The sequence below is a fragment of the Oncorhynchus mykiss genome, chromosome 28 (genome assembly GCF_057628025.1).
Source record: "Oncorhynchus mykiss isolate SJ-2025 chromosome 28, ASM5762802v1, whole genome shotgun sequence".
In the NCBI taxonomy this organism is placed as follows: Eukaryota; Metazoa; Chordata; class Actinopteri; order Salmoniformes; family Salmonidae; genus Oncorhynchus; species Oncorhynchus mykiss.
In genome coordinates, this window is record NC_143049.1 from 1,568,055 (window position 1) to 1,583,849 (window position 15,795).

The 15,795-nt window shown below is 43.0% G+C and overlaps 2 protein-coding genes across 4 annotated transcripts in view; both read left to right on the plus strand.

Moving 5' to 3' along the window:
- The window catches only part of LOC110508307 (unconventional myosin-IXb), an 89,490-nt gene extending 88,297 nt beyond the window's left edge, over window positions 1–1,193 (plus strand). Inside the window, exon 42 of one of the 2 annotated variants that reach the window (XR_016492948.1) lies at window positions 1,131–1,193. The gene's annotated coding sequence lies outside the window, so the exon portion shown is untranslated. The remainder of the gene's footprint in view (window positions 1–1,130) is intronic. The other variant, XR_016492947.1, reaches the window with a different exon arrangement.
- Window positions 1,194–7,423: 6,230 nt separating this feature from the next.
- On the plus strand, window positions 7,424–15,353 carry LOC118944813 (solute carrier family 71 member 1). 2 transcript variants are annotated; one of them, XM_090225763.1, is made up of 6 exons: window positions 7,424–7,691; window positions 11,432–11,503; window positions 11,644–11,756; window positions 12,595–14,807; window positions 14,933–15,059; window positions 15,179–15,353. In XM_090225763.1, the coding sequence occupies exons 2-4, from the start codon at window positions 11,495–11,497 to the stop codon at window positions 12,722–12,724; spliced, it is 252 nt and encodes an 83-aa protein (XP_090081889.1). In that variant the 5' UTR covers window positions 7,424–7,691; window positions 11,432–11,494; the 3' UTR covers window positions 12,725–14,807; window positions 14,933–15,059; window positions 15,179–15,353. The 2 variants fall into 2 exon arrangements, 1 of the variants encoding a protein (XP_090081889.1); XR_016492949.1 differs by lacking the exons at window positions 7,424–7,691; window positions 11,432–11,503; window positions 11,644–11,756 and having other exon boundaries at window positions 13,016–14,807; window positions 14,905–15,059.
- The last annotated feature ends 442 nt before the right edge of the window (window positions 15,354–15,795 follow it).

A 15,795-nucleotide genomic window follows, 5' to 3' on the forward strand; every position in this document is an offset into this window, starting at 1 on the left:
CCTCCTTAGTTAGGTGCACAGTGAGCTCCCACTGTGCTCTATCTATTCACTTGTTCCTGTTACAGTACTCTCGCATGTATCACCCTCTCTCACTGCACCCACTGAGGTTCCCACTTTCCTTAGCCTCTCTCAGCCTCACCAAACCCACTATATTCTGCATCTGTGCAGGAAAACTCTCTCAGGGCCGTGTTTTCCAATCTCGGTCCTGTGGCCTCCCCATGGTGCACGTTTTAGTTTTTTTGCCCTAGCACTACACAGCTGATTTCAAATAACCAACTTATGATCAACTTTCATTATTTCAATCAGCTGTGTAGTGCTAGGGTAAACACCAAAATGTGCACCCAAGGGGGGCCCCAAGACTGAGTTTGGGTAACCCTGTTTTAGGGGCCTTGAATGGCTTCTCCTCTCCATTTTGCATTTGGTTTGGTCCATGTCCTCCTGACCAATAGTCAAACCCTGTATGTGTTTGTTCTCTTAGTCCTGTCTAAACACTCACGTGGTCATGATCGTACTGGTGTCAATGACCCCTCCTTCATCTGCTCTCAAACGGAGTTCCTCACCAATACTGTCTGTAGACTTTGAACTGCATCACATTGATTTAGGCTGAATTTTCACCATCATGCCTGACCTCTGTTTGTGAATTTGAGGGAAATTATACCATCTGCCTGCTTGCTTCAGACTACATTTCGTTAGGGAATAAAGGTGCACTTTAAGTGTGTTATTTACACAGTGTGCTAGAGTCTCTCCCCTCAACCTTTCTACATCAGTTTCCATTATCTAACTGAGAGTTTGTATCCTCGGGATCTCAGACCCAGAAAGGTCTATTAGGTAATGGAGAGGATATTGTTAATGGGTACCTCCAGGTCAGTGTGCTGTAGTTTGACTAACTGAAGTTACTGTAGTCAACACGAGCCACTGTATGTCATTACATAGGTCTGTTACACTGTACTAATATGGACACAACCGTTCTGTTTTCTCAGTGTCACTTTATACTGGCGTGGGGTGTGTGCTTTCCTTTGCTTTAGTTTGATTAACGCGGAAGTGTATAGCAGTCACTGTACTGTGTGGGTCACTTTACTGTAGGCTACTGTATGGACACAACAGTTGATGATGTCTTGTCTGTTTCCCAGGTCTTACATGAAACATTCCCTCAACACACATTCCTGATGAATGGGCTTATTCACGATGTCAAGGTAAGATGACAACAGTTAACAGCAGCCTAGCCTGTTTCTCTCGAGCCTGGAGCCAGGACACTTTAGGTAGGATAACAACAGTTAACAGCAGCCTAGCCTGTTTCTCTTGAGCCTGGAGCCAGGACACTTTAGGTAGGATAACAACAGTTAACAGCAGCCTAGCCTGTTGCTCTCTAGCCTGGAGCCAGGACACTTTAGGTAGGATAACAACAGTTAACAGCAGCCTAGCCTGTTGCTCTCTAGCCTGGAGCCAGGACACTTTAGGTAGGATAACAACAGTTAACAGCAGCCTAGCCTGTTGCTCTCTAGTCTGGAGCCAGGACACTTTAGGTAGGATAACAACAGTTAACAGCAGCCTAGCCTGTTTCTCTCGAGCCTGGAGCCAGGACACTTTAGGTAGGATAACAACAGTTAACAGCAGCCTAGCCTGTTTCTCTCGAGCCTGGAGCCAGGACACTTTAGGTAGGATAACAACAGTTTTTTTACATTTATTTTATATATATATACTGTGTGTGCAAATGTAGTAAGATTAGGGAGGTAAGGCAATAAATAGGCCATAGTGGCGAAATAATTACAATTTAGCATTGACACTGGAGTGATATATATGTGCAGATGATGATGTGCAAGTAGAGCATGGACTACTACATAACTGTAGTTAGTTACTCAGTAGCTCAGTGCACAGCTCAATGAGGTCTCATTTCTTTCACCCCTTTGTCTCTCTCCTCTCCCTCTCTCCTCTTTTTCTCTCCTCTCCTTTTTTCTCTCTCCTCTCTTTCTTCCTCTCTCCATCTCTTTCTGTCTTCCTCTCTCTCGCTCCGTCTCCCTCTTTCTCTCCCCCTCCTCCTCTCTCCCTCTACTTTTTCCTCTCTCTTTCTCACTCCCTCTCTCCTTCCCTCTCCCTCTTTATTTCTCTGTTTACCGCTCTCCCTTTTTCTCACCCTCTCCCTCCCTCTCTTGCCCCTTTCTCCTCTTTCTCTCTCTCTCCCTTTTCCTCTCTCTCCCCCTTTATTTCTCTCCCTCTACTCTCTCTCTCCTTCTCCTCTCTTCCTCTCTCTCTCTCTCTCCTTTTTATTTTTCCTTTTTATCCCTCTTATTTTTCCTCTCTCTCCCTCCCCTCTATTTCTGTCCCTACCTCTCTCCCTCTATCTCCCTCTCTTTTTATTGCTCCTTTCTCCTCTTTCTGTCTCCCTCCTCTTTATTTCTCTTTCTCTCTCCTCTTTCCCTCTCGCCCTCCTCCCTCTCTCTCGCTCTCTCTTCCCGCCCTCTCTTCACACCCCCCCCCCCCCCTCTTCCTCCTTCCCCTAGGGTCTGCTGTCGTTCCTCTGATTGGAGCTTTGTCAGACCTTTGGGTGGAGGAAGTGTAATTTTAAATGGATTTTTGGGGGATTTCATGTAATGGACATACACAAAATATTCAAAATTGGTGAAGGGAAATGAAAAGAAAATACCACTTTAAGCCATACACTCCACAGAGCTGGGCTTTGTGGAAGAGTGGCCAGAAAAAAAAGCTATTGCTTAAAGAAAGAAATAAGCGAACACGTTTGGTGTTCGCCAAAAGGCATGTGGGAGACTCCCCAAACATATGGAAGAAGGTACTCTGGTCAGATGAGACTAAAATTGAGCTTTTTGGCCATCAAGGAAAACATCGCTCATCACCCTGAGAACACGACCCCCACAGTGAAGCATGGCGGTGACAGCATCATGCTGTGGGGCTGTTTTTCATCGGCAGGGACTGGGAAACTGGTCAGAATTAAAGGAATGATGGATTACGCTAAATACAGGGAAATTCTTGAGGAAAACCTGTTTCAGTCTTCCAGAGATTTGAGACTGAGACGGCGGTTCATTTTCCAGCAGGACAAGGACCCTAGGCATACTGCTAAAGCAACACTCGAATGGATTAAGGGGAAACATTTACATGTCTTGGAATGGCCTAGTCAAAGCCCAGGCGTCAATCCAAATGAAACTCTGTGGTATGACTTAAAGATTGCTCTACACCAGCGGAACCCACCCAACTTGAAGGAGCTGGAGCAGTTTTGCCTTGAAGAGTGGGCAAATATCCCAGTGGCTAGATGTGCCAAGCTTGTAGAGACATACTCCAAGAGACTTGCAGCTGTAATTGCTGCAAAAGGTGGCTCTACAAAGTATTGACTTTGGGAGGGGGGAATAGTTATGCACGCTCAGGTTTTCAGTTTTTTTGTAATTTCTTGTGTTTCACAATAAAAAATATTTTGCATCTTCAAAGTGATAGGCATGTTGTGTAAATCAAGTGATGCAAACCCCCCCAAAATCTATTTTAATTCCACGTTGTAAGGCAACAAAAGCCACTGTCTATATACAAAAGTATTTGGACACCCCAAATTAGTGGATTCAGCTATTTCAGCCACAGCCATTGCTGACAGGCGTAAAACATTGAGCACACAGCCATGTAATCTCCATAGACAAACATTGGCAATAGAATGGCCTTACTGAACAGCTCAGTGACTTTAAACGTGGCACCATCATAGAATGCCACCTTTCCAACAAGTCAGTTACATTTCTGCCCTGCTAGAGCTGCCCCGGTCAACTGTAAGTGCTGTTATTGTGAAGTGGTAGGCCACACAAACTCACAGAACGGGACCGCGTTGCACGTAAAAGTCTGTGCTCGGTTGCACCGCTCATTCCGAGTTCCAAACTGGCTCTGGAAGCAACATCAGTACAATAACTGTTCATCGGGAGCTTCATGAAATTGTTTTCTATGGTGGAGCAGCCGCACACAAGCATAAGATCACCATGCACAATGCCCTGTGTCAGCTGAAGTGGTGTAAGGCTCGCTGCCATTGGACTCTAGAGAAGTGTAAACAATGAACCACACTTCACCATCTGGCAGTCTTTTTTATTTATTTTATTTCACCTTTATTTAACCAGGTAGGCTAGTTGAGAACAAGTTCTCATTTGCAACTGCGACCTGGCCAAGATAAAGCATAGCAGTGTGAACAGACAACAACAGAGTTACACATGGAGTAAACAATTAACAAGTCAATAACACAGTAGAAAAAAAGGAGAGTCTATATACATTGTGTGCAAAAGGCATGAGGAGGTAGGCGAATAATTACAATTTTGCAGATTAACACTGGAGTGATAAATGATCAGATGGTCATGTACAGGTAGAGATATTGGTGTGCAAAAGAGCAGAAAAGTAAATAAATATAAACAGTATGGGGATGAGGTAGGTAAAAATGGGTGGGCTATTTACCGATAGACTATGTACAGCTGCAGCGATCGGTTAGCTGCTCAGATAGCAGATGTTTGAAGTTGGTGTGGGAGATAAAAGTCTCAAACTTCAGCGATTTTTGCAATTCGTTCCAGTCACAGGCAGCAGAGAACTGGAACGAAAGGCGGCCAAATGAGGTGTTGGCTTTAGGGATGATCAGTGAGATACACCTGCTGGAGCGAGTGCTACGGGTGGGTGTTGCCATCGTGACCAGTGAACTGAGATAAGGCGGAGCTTTACCTAGCATGGACTTGTAGATGACCTGGAGCCAGTGGGTAGCAAGGGCCAGCCGACTAGAGCATACAGGTTGCAGTGGTGGGTGGTATAAGGTGCTTTAGTGACAAAACGGATGGCACTGTGATAAACTGCATCCAGTTTGCTGAGTAGAGTGTTGGAAGCAATTTTGTAGATGACATCGCCGAAGTCGAGGATCGGTAGGATAGTCAGTTTTACTAGGGTAAGTTTGGCGGCGTGAGTGAAGGAGGCTTTGTTGCGGAATAGAAAGCCGACTCTAGATTTGATTTTAGATTGGAGATGTTTGATATGAGTCTGGAAGGAGAGTTTACAGTCTAGCCAGACACCTAGGTACTTATAGATGTCCACATATTCAAGGTCGGAACCATCCAGGGTGGTGATGCTAGTCAGGCGTGCTGGTGCAGGCAGCGAACGGTTGAAAAGCATGCATTTGGTTTTACTAGCGTTTAAGAGCAGTTTGAGGCCACGGAAGGAGTGTTGTATGGCATTGAAGCTCGTTTGGAGGTTAGATAGCACAGTGTCCAAGGACGGGCCGGAAGTATATAGAATGGTGTTGTCTGCGTAGAGGTGGATCAGGGAATCGCCCGCAGCAAGAGCAACATCATTGATATATACAGAGAAAAGAGTCGGCCCGAGAATTGAACCCTGTGGCACCCCCATAGAGACTGCCAGAGGACCGGACAGCATGCCCTCCGATTTGACACACTGAACTCTGTCTGCAAAGTAGTTGGTGAACCAGGCAAGGCAGTCATCAGAAAAACTGAGGCTACTGAGTCTGCCGATTAGAATATGGTGATTGACAGAGTCGAAAGCCTTGGCAAGGTCAAAGAAGACGGCTGCACAGTACTGTCTTTTATCGATGGCGGTTATGATATCGTTTAGTACCTTGAGCGTGGCTGAGGTGCACCCGCGACCGGCTCGGAAACCAGATTGCACAGCGGAGAAGGTACGGTGGGATTCGAGATGGTCAGTGACCTGTTTGTTGACTTGGCTTTCGAAGACCTTAGATAGGCAGGGCAGGATGGATATAGGTCTGTAACAGTTTGTGTCCAGGGTGTCTCCCCCTTTGAAGAGGGGGATGACTGCGGCAGCTTTCCAATCCTTGGGGATCTCAGACGATATGAAAGAGAGGTTGAACAGGCTGGTAATAGGGGTTGCGACAATGGCGGCGGATAGTTTCAGAAATAGAGGGTCCAGATTGTCAAGCCCAGCTGATTTGTACGGGTCCAGGTTTTGCAGCTCTTTCAGAACATCTGCTATCTGGATTTGGGTCTGACTGACACATCTGGGTTTGGCGGATGCCAGAACAACGCTACCTGCCCGAATGCATAGTGCTAACTGTAAAGGTTGGTGGAGGAGCAATAATGGTCTGGGGCTGTTTTTCATGGTTTGGGCTAGGCTCCCTAGTTCCAGTGAAGGGAATTCTTAACGCTTACTATACTGCCTCCTGGGGAGCACCCATATCCTGGGCACCCATATCCTGGGAGCAGGCTGACCCTGTCACTGTGAGTACTATGCTATACTATAGTACTATAACTGACTATACTATATTATACTACTGTACTTGACCTCCTGGGGAGCTCTTATCACTTTGGCACGGATAGACCCCTTCTCAGTATTGACCTGTAGTATACTAGAATGTACTCTTAGATACTACTCTGCCTGAGGGGAGCCCCCATCTCTTGGGAACAGGACAACCAATCAGTGTTTGTGTGGCAATAAAATGAATGTGAATCTAATGTGTTGTGTTTCTCGTCTCCCCTCCAGTCTTTGCGTAAGGTGGGCCAGGACTCCACGGTGCTTCTCATCTGCATCACAGTTCCTGTCTTACCTGCCTGAGGCAGGACAGTACTCCAGCTTCTTCCTCTATCTTAGACAAGTGCTGATCCCAAATACACCCTACCCCCTAACCTCATCCTCTAAACCCTAACGCCTTACCTCCCTGAGGGCGAACAGTACTCTAGCTTCTTCCTCTAACCCTTAAGCCTCAAATTGGGCAAGAGCTCATCGGAGCTGAGCCCCTCAAATGTTCTACTGCTTGAGCTCCTGTTCTTATAGAATATTAGCTCAAAGGTATTATAGAGCTCCTGCACCTAAATATAAACAGTGCAGTCCAAGTCAAGCACTGCTACCCCCTAGGCATCTCCTCCTAGAGGTAGACAGGTACTCACCAGAACCAAACCAACTCCTAGTCTCAACCCTACCCCCTATATTTCTGTAACCAGTGGGACAGTTGGAGAAGTTGTAAACGGCAGTATGTTTGCATGCACAGCGATAGCAGGTGTTTTGAATTGCATATTTTGGTGAGTAGATTCAGTGATTCATTAGCACATTTCTAGTTGAGAGAAAACCTTGTGTTTTCACCCACAAAAGTTCAGAGTACAAAAATACCACAATGTGGTCATATCTGTAAATTCACTGACTGGGGGAGTTTGTTGGATTGCCTCAACTCCTTTTTCCAACTTAACTTCCTCAGAATGTGGCCAAGTTGGGCTACTGTTGTTCTAGTGTCAACAACATGGTCTGTTCTGTCCCAATGAGAACTACTCAGTTAGAGAACAAGTAAGACCAGTCGGACCCACTGTCTATGTCTCAAATTGCACAATATTCCCTTTAAAGGACACTACTTTTGACCCAATGGGTTTACGTATATATACTCTTCCCCCATTCTGCAAATCCGATCATGACTCCTGCTTCCTGTTTACTAGTGCTGTGGTTTTTTTTAAACAACGAATTGACCAACGTTGGTTCAATAATTTGAATTCCATTTCGTTCTATTTTTCTCTGTGAGCTCAATGCGCACATGTAGTAGGGAGTTGTTGTTACCAACAGACCAATATTCTAAATAGTTACGTTTTTTGAGCTAAACTAACTACAATGACCATAATCCACTGTGCATATACTTGTCTGGTCTGTTTCTTTTACACCTGCTACAGAAGAGAGAAGAATGCGCAATCATGAGGTGATATAGAGAGCAACTGTTGCTTCCCAAGGTATCTACCTGAAAATATATGATCTAAGTGAATGATGGTTGGTATTCAACGGTCATAAAAGTATGCCTTATTTACTTTGAAGGCAGCAGCTCTACAGCATAGGCAGCAGCTCTATAGAGATGAGATGACTTTGAATTAAATAGTCATCAAATAAAACAAATGTAGTATACACAACAACTGAACTATTTTATTAAAGTAATGTGAATAATCATCATGGGACTTTTATTAATTGTTTTATTCTGTGTTACCGCATTCAACCCACAATTCATAGTGCTTTTAATGTAAAAAATAAAATAAAATACATCGAAAACCGCTATTATTTTTTAATAATCAAACTGAGACCGAACCGACCTCAAAAAGCACTACAGTTTACAAGTAGGAGCTCAAACAGGAAGTACCAGTGACTCGCTCCATTGAGAAAATAAATGGTCATCAAAATCAGAGATTATGCTACAGGACTGCTTTTTTAGCGCTGATTGGATTATGTTTTGAGACTCCGACCGATTACATCGACGAGCTAAGAACATCCGTTCCGCAACGTTGTCCCCACATTGAAGATTCGCTGCTTCCCCAATTAAAAAACCCTGGATTAACACCGAGGTTGGTGCTAGACTAAAGGACAGGGCTATCGCAGACAACCCTAAGGTTATGACTGAGGACAGGAACAAGTATAAGAAGTCCCGCTACGGCCTTCGCAGAGTCCTAAAACGAGTAAAAGGACCATGTAGGAATAAAGTGGAATCATATTACACAGGCTTCTACGCCCACCACCTGTAACAGGAGCTTCTGTCCATTACTGATTACAAAGGAAAACCCAGCCGTGATCTGCCAGACGAACTCAATGCATTTTATACACACTTCGACAATAAAAACGCTGTGCGTGAGGGCCCCCACCGACCCGGAGGACTGGATGTTCTCGATCTCCGAGGTCGATGTGAGTGAAGTCTTTAATCAGGTGAGCACTGTCAAGGCAGGGGGCCGAACAGTAATCTAGGGCGCATTCTCAGCATGCGCAGGGCAGGTCATTTTCAACCTCTCCTTGTCCCAATCTGTAATCCCCACACGTTTTAAACTGACCAACACCATTACTGTTCCCAAGAACTCTAAGGCAGCATGGCACAAGGACTTCCGCCCTGTAGCACTCACATATGTAATCATGAAGTGCTTTGAAAGGCTGGTTATGGTACACATCATCCCAGACACCCTAGACCCATTCCAATTTGTGTACCGCCTCAACAGATCCATAAACGACGCAATCCCAATTGTACTCCACATTGCCTTCATCCACCCTTATAAGAGGAATACCTATGTGAGAATGGTGTTCATTGACTACAGCTCAGCGTTCAACAACATTGATCCCTCCAAGCTCGTCACCAAGCTTAGGACCTGGGACTGAACACCTCCCTCTGCAACTTAATCTTGGACTTCCTGACAGGCCTACCCCAGGTGGTGAGGGTAGGCAACATCACCACCACAACTCTGACAGGGGTGTGTGCTTAGTCCCCTCCTGTACTCCCTGTTCACCCACGATTGCGTGGCAATGCACGACTCATCAAAATTGCTGACAACTTATATGTGCCTTGTTAAGCACGTTTTTACTCCTGAACTTATTTAGTCTTGCTATAACAAAGGGGTTGAATGCTTATTTACTCAAGACATTCCAGCTTTTCATTTTTTATTAATTATTAAATATATGTATGTAACATTGTACATAGCTTTCTATCCTTATCACTCCAGAATCCCTGCACATTGTAAATATGGTATTGGAACTGACCGTGGGCGCGCGTGTGCGAAAGTTTGGGGTCACTTAGAAAGGTCCTTGTTTTTCAAAGAAAAGCACTTCTTTTTTTTTGTCAATTTTTTAAATAACTTAATAAATTGATCAGAAATACAGTGTAGACATTCTTAATGTAGTAAATGACTATTGTAGCTGGAAGCGGCTAATTTTTTATGGAATATCTACATAGGCGTACAGAGGCCCATTATCATCAACGATCACTCCTGTGTTCCAATGCCACGTTGTGTTAGCTAATCCAAGTTTATCATTTTAAAAGGCTAATTGATAATTAGAAAACCCATTTGCAATTATGTCAGCACAGCTGAAAACTGTTGTTCTGATTAAAGAAGCAATACAACTGGCCTTTGGACTAGTTGAGTATCTGGAGCATTAGCATTTGTGGGTTCGATTACAGGCTCATAATGGCCAGAAACAAAGAACTTTCTTCTAAATCTTTTCTTTGCAACTCTGACTAGAAGGCCAGCATCCCGGAGTCACTTTGACGTTGAGACTGGTGTTTAGTGGGTTTAATGAAGCTGCCATATATATGTGTATATTTACATACATACGTACATATTTTGATTTGTTGAACACTTTTGGTTACTACATGATTCCATGTGATTCCATTCTTTGAAGTAGCCACCGTTTGCCTTGATGATCGCTTTGCACACTCTTGGCATTCTCAACCAGCTTCACCAACAGTCTTGAAGGAGTTCCCACATATGCTGAGCACTTGTTGGCTGCTTTTCCTTCACGGTCCAACTCATCCCAAACCATCTCAATTGGGTTGAGATCAGATACATTTGTTTACATCCCTGTTAGTGAGCATTTCTCCTTTGCCAAGATAATCCATCCACCTGACAGGTGTGGCATATCAAGAAGCTGATTAAACAGCGTGATCATTAGGTGCACAGGTGCACCTTGTGCTCGGGAAAATTAACACAACACAATGCCACAGATGTCTCAAGTTTTGAGGGAGAGTGCAGGAATGTTCACCAGAGCTGTTGCCAGAGAAATGAATGTTAATTTCTTTACAATAAGTCCAATGTAGTTTTAGAGAATTTGACAGTACGTCCAACCGGCCTCACAAACTCAGATCACCTGTAACCAAGCCATCCCAGTACCTCCACATCCGGCTTCTTCACCTGCGGAATCGTCTTAGATCAGCCACCCCAGACAGCTGATGAAACTGTGGGTTTGCACGACTGAAGAATTTCTGCACAAACTGTCAGAAAGGGAAGCTCATCTGTGTGCTCGTCGTCCTCACCAGGGTCTTGACCTGACTGCAGTTAGGCATGTAACTGACTTCAGTGGGCAAATGCTCACCTTCGATGGCCACTGGCATGCTGGAGAAGTGTGATCTTCACAGATGAATCCCGGTTTCAACTGTACCGGGCAGATGGCAGACAGCGTTTTTGGCGTTGTGTGGGTGAGCGGTTTGCTGATGTCAACATTGAACAGGGTGCCCCATGGTGGCGGTGGGGTTATGGTATGGACCGGCATAAGCTACGGACAACAAACACAATTACATTTTAGCGATGGCAATTTGAATGCACAGACATACCGTGATGAGATACTGAGGCCCATTGTAGTGCCATTCATCCATCGCCGTCACCAGCATGATAATGCACAGCCCTGTTTGGGGTTTTAGGCTGGGTTTCTCTACAGCACTTTGAGATATCAGCTGATGTACGAAGGGCTATATAAATACATTTGATTTGATTTAATCAGCTCCTTGATATGCCACACCTGTCAGGTGGATGGATTATTTTGACAAAGGAGAAATGCTCACAAACAGGGATTTAAACAAATTTGAGAAATAAGCTTTTTGTGCGTATGTAACATTTTTGGGATCTTTTATTTCAGCTCATGAAACATAGGACCAACACTTTACATGTTGCGTTTTATATTTTTGTTCAGTGTATATACTGTATGTCTCCTCTAAACTGTATATTCTCCCCAGGTGATAAGGGTCAGGTCAGAGACAGTTGCAGCCTTCATCGCTGTGGTGGGCATCCTCTCCATCATGGCTCAGGTTGGTGACCTTTTGATACTTGTTATACAGTTTTCTTTGACTTAGGTTGTGATGTCTTTTCGGAAGTCCTAGAGTTGTTGACATATCTGTAATAAATAAATGATTGATCGATAGATTACCTGCTGTGTTCTCTGTGTCAGACGGTGGTTCTCGGGATCCTGATGCGCTCCATAGCGAATAAGAACACCATCCTACTGGGCCTGGGCTTCCAGATATTACAGCTGGCCTGGTACGGCTTCGGATCACAACCATGGTCAGTACCAACTACCTTTTAATGTACTGTCCCTATCACTAATCTTGACCCAGGCCTTACAATAACATATTGGTCACAATAACCCCTTTAAGCACCACGTTTTGTGGAGCAGTCAGCAGACAGTGAGCAGACATGGCTTTCTTTTCTTCTAATCAACTCAAAATGAAATGGGAATACAATTTCCATGAGTTGACAAAGTATATTGTGTTGCATTAAACGGCGCTATCCTGGTCAGGCCATTAGAGCGCAGCAGAACACCAACAAGAATACAGTTCACTGACCAGAGCATTGTATCTAGTGTACCCCAATGATCCACAGCACTGAACAGGTCACACTGCGAGGATCCTTTATCATGGGGTCAGCAGAGGACAGTTGATTTGACGTTATTGTTCTGGCTTTAACACTAATCTACTGTTAATGGTTTGAACCAGGCGACTGAGAGGACAGGGGAAAGAAAGTAGTCCTGATGCAGTCCTGATGCTCTGAATGTTGTCTTGTTATGGTTACTGTTGTTAGTGTTGACTCTGATAGATGCATTGAAGAGAGGTTGAATACAGGCCAGATTAATCCTGTCTCTGTGATATCAGTCTGTGAGGAGGATTTCCATGTTTCCACCTCCTGACTATATGACCTTTTCAGTGTACTGTGTGTGTACAGTCTGATTTGTTGCCTGCTGATTCCTCTCCGGAGTTGGAAAATACTTTGTTAAAGAATTACCTCAAATGAAAACCACATTTTTCTACAGCGATTGTTTGGTTTGAGCTGAGGTGTCTCTCAGCGCACACACACACATGCAAATGGTCGGGAAAATGGAATTGTGTTTTCTCTCTCCCGTTAGGATGATGTGGGCAGCAGGAGCGGTGTCTAGCATCACCTTCCCAGCTATTAGTGCCATCCTGTCTCGCAACGCAGACTCAGACCAGCAGGGGGAGCTACTACGACCACATACCAATATAAGACTGCCCTAATCAGAAATTGTCCCTATTTTTTTCAGATCTGAAATGTTTGTCTATATAATATACAATGCATAGTATAGGCTACTTGCTCTAAAGATTTCAACCCCAATGGTGAGCTTATAAATGATTTCTGAAGCGTTCATCTCGTCCTTGTGAAGGTGTTATGAATGCCCTATAAAGCCTTTGGGTCTATTGCAACCATCGATGGCCACAAGATTATGGCCAGCAGATCTCTCGTTACACCGTCAATATGAGCTAAATTCACCCGCACAGCTTATCTCAATTGCAATCTTTATTGGTCACCTCATTACCGCTCTCTGTTACCTTAATCCTGCTTGCTACTGTATCAAGCATTTTTTAAATAATTTTGCCCTCTGGTGGGTATTATCATCGGAAACAACTTAATCCTACTTTTTGGGCGGACTAACGGCGATTTTTATCTATTTGACAATCATTCCGTATAACTGAAATAAAGTAGGCTTATTTCCTTGTTTACGAATTAAAAACTAATGTTGATCTAGCCTACTCTTAGCTGACTGATCTGGACGCAGTAGACAGCCCTGGGAAAGAACCCAAGCCCAAAATGGCCAACCCCACAGACGAGGTGAGACCAGTGACGACAGGACACATACACACTCAATCCCTCATCCAACCCCACGGACGATGTGAGACTAGGAAGGACAGGACACACACACACACAACCCTAATTCACACAATAGGGCCAATACAAGTTGAGTTGTTCAGAATGCTTGTAAAAATAGATAAATTGCCTTTAGTCTGATTTTTTATTTTTTTAAAGGACTAAATTGCTCGAAGACAATGCCAACCAGAGGGCGAACATATATTGAAAGACTTTGGTTGCAAGCAGGACTAAGGCAGACAGAAAGAGGCAAAGCGAGAAGGCTCTCTCTCGCCAAAATAAGCCCAATGCGTTTCTATAGGTTTAATATGCAGATATAAACTCGTTGCCTGCTTTCCTGCCTTTGGGACGACTCTCACGGTTAGGGCTAAGACATGATCATCTCGTCATTAGAAATGGATCTCTGATTTAGGCGAAACCGACATATTTTAGGGAGCGTTAGAGGTGACCAATAATGGTTGCAGTTGAGATCAGCTGTGGGAGTGAATTTAGCACATATTGATGGTATTGATGGCACATAACGAGCTCTCAATTGGCGATAATATAGTGCCATCGATGGTTGCAATAGGCCTCTTGTTATTATGATGCTGCGGTGGACCTACCTGTTGATCTAGCTAACGTTAGCTAGTTACATGGTTTACACTGCAGCTAGCTAGCTAGTTTAGACAGTTTATCTAGTGGTAACCTAAAGACAAACTGGATATTGAATTATGTTTGGTTGTCAAAGCAACCAAATAGCAACATATTGAAGGAGATGTTTGGATCTTCTGCTTGGATAGTTCCATCTGTTCCACTGACTTAGTCGGGCCTTAATTTCAGTTTGTCTACAAATTAATAATGTATATGTTGGATTTGTGTCTCCATCGCAACCAAAAATCTAAGTTAATATGACTAAATCAAAATTTGATTTAGTGCTATTCTTTAACCTAGATGTGTGGTTTATATCAATCCAACATATCAATTATTAATTTGTTGACAAACTGGAATTAATGACATTTTATTTTTGTGTCAAATCACCAGTTGGTAACCCATTAATTGACACAAACAAGGATTACAATTATTCACTATGATAATTCAGTGATCATTCTTCCAGTGAATAAGAAATCAATACATAATAGTAAATAAGGTTATCCAAGCAATAACTATAATCATAGAGCAGTAAAAAATTTGTATATATAAAAAAATACAGATAAATGCTGAAAAAAATATATGGAAAGGCATTTGAACCCAGTCTGGCACAAAGAGAAGATTCAAGTGTGAGACAGGCCTACACACAATCTATACATACATGGCATTTGCTATAGAGGAGCTAAAAATATATATTTTATATAGGTCTCCCTTTATCTTTTATTGCAGGCTTTAACTACAAATTCTGCAAAAGGAAATACACCATGGACAACAACAAAAAATCAGTTTCTCCTCATCGCTCAGCCACCTAATGCCAGAGTATATGTGGTGAGCTTTCTGGAATAAGGACAAGTGTATATCGTGGTAGAAAGGGCAATAGAGTGTGAACTGAATTTATTTCTCTATTTCTTCGAGGTCACAATAGTTAGTCTTTCTTCTTCCATTTCACCAAGACTAAAGGCGGCCTGCACTAAAAAGACAGATCTGTACAGACTTCAAGGAAACTTTGGTGACCTTATTTGACATTTTCTGCTGCTTTTGAGACACGGTTCGATCCCACCTTGGGGCACTACTTGTTGAGTAAGTAAAACACTAAACAATCACAAAACAGTAACTAGTGATCACTCTATTGTCAGTTATTAATGATAAACATTTGAACTCCACTCTTCCTCCCCTCCCTCCATCTCTCTATTTTTCAGATCCAGATGACAACCTGCACATGCTCTGAGGGTTGCAGGTCGGCCGACTTCCTTTTGATCACAAGTTTTATTTGGAGAAATATCCAATAAACCAAAGACATTGCTTTAACTGTGAATGTACTTTATTGCATATTATATTATTACATTTTCCTCAAATAAAATGGAACATACATAACGTGTTTATTTTATTTATTTACATTGGGTCTGTGAGAGTCATGTTTTGTAACTCAGACAAAAGCACTAAATTTCCCCACAAACTATCCACATATGAAATGGAGCTTACATAAAATAAACAACTAATTACAATTTATTTACAGTGCATTCGGAAAGTTATACCTTTATTCTAAAATTTATTAAATTAAAACATTCTAAAATTGATTAAATTAAAACATTTCCTCATCAATCTACACACTACCCCATAATGACAAAGTGAAAACAGGTTTTTAGAAATGTTTGTGAATTTATTCCAAAAAAATACAGATATCTTATTTAAATAAGTATTCAGAGCCTTTGCTATGAGACTAAAAATTGAGCTCAGGTGCACCATGTTTCCATTCATCATCCCTGAGATTTTTCTACAACTTGATTGGAGTTTACCTGTGGTAAATTAAATTGAT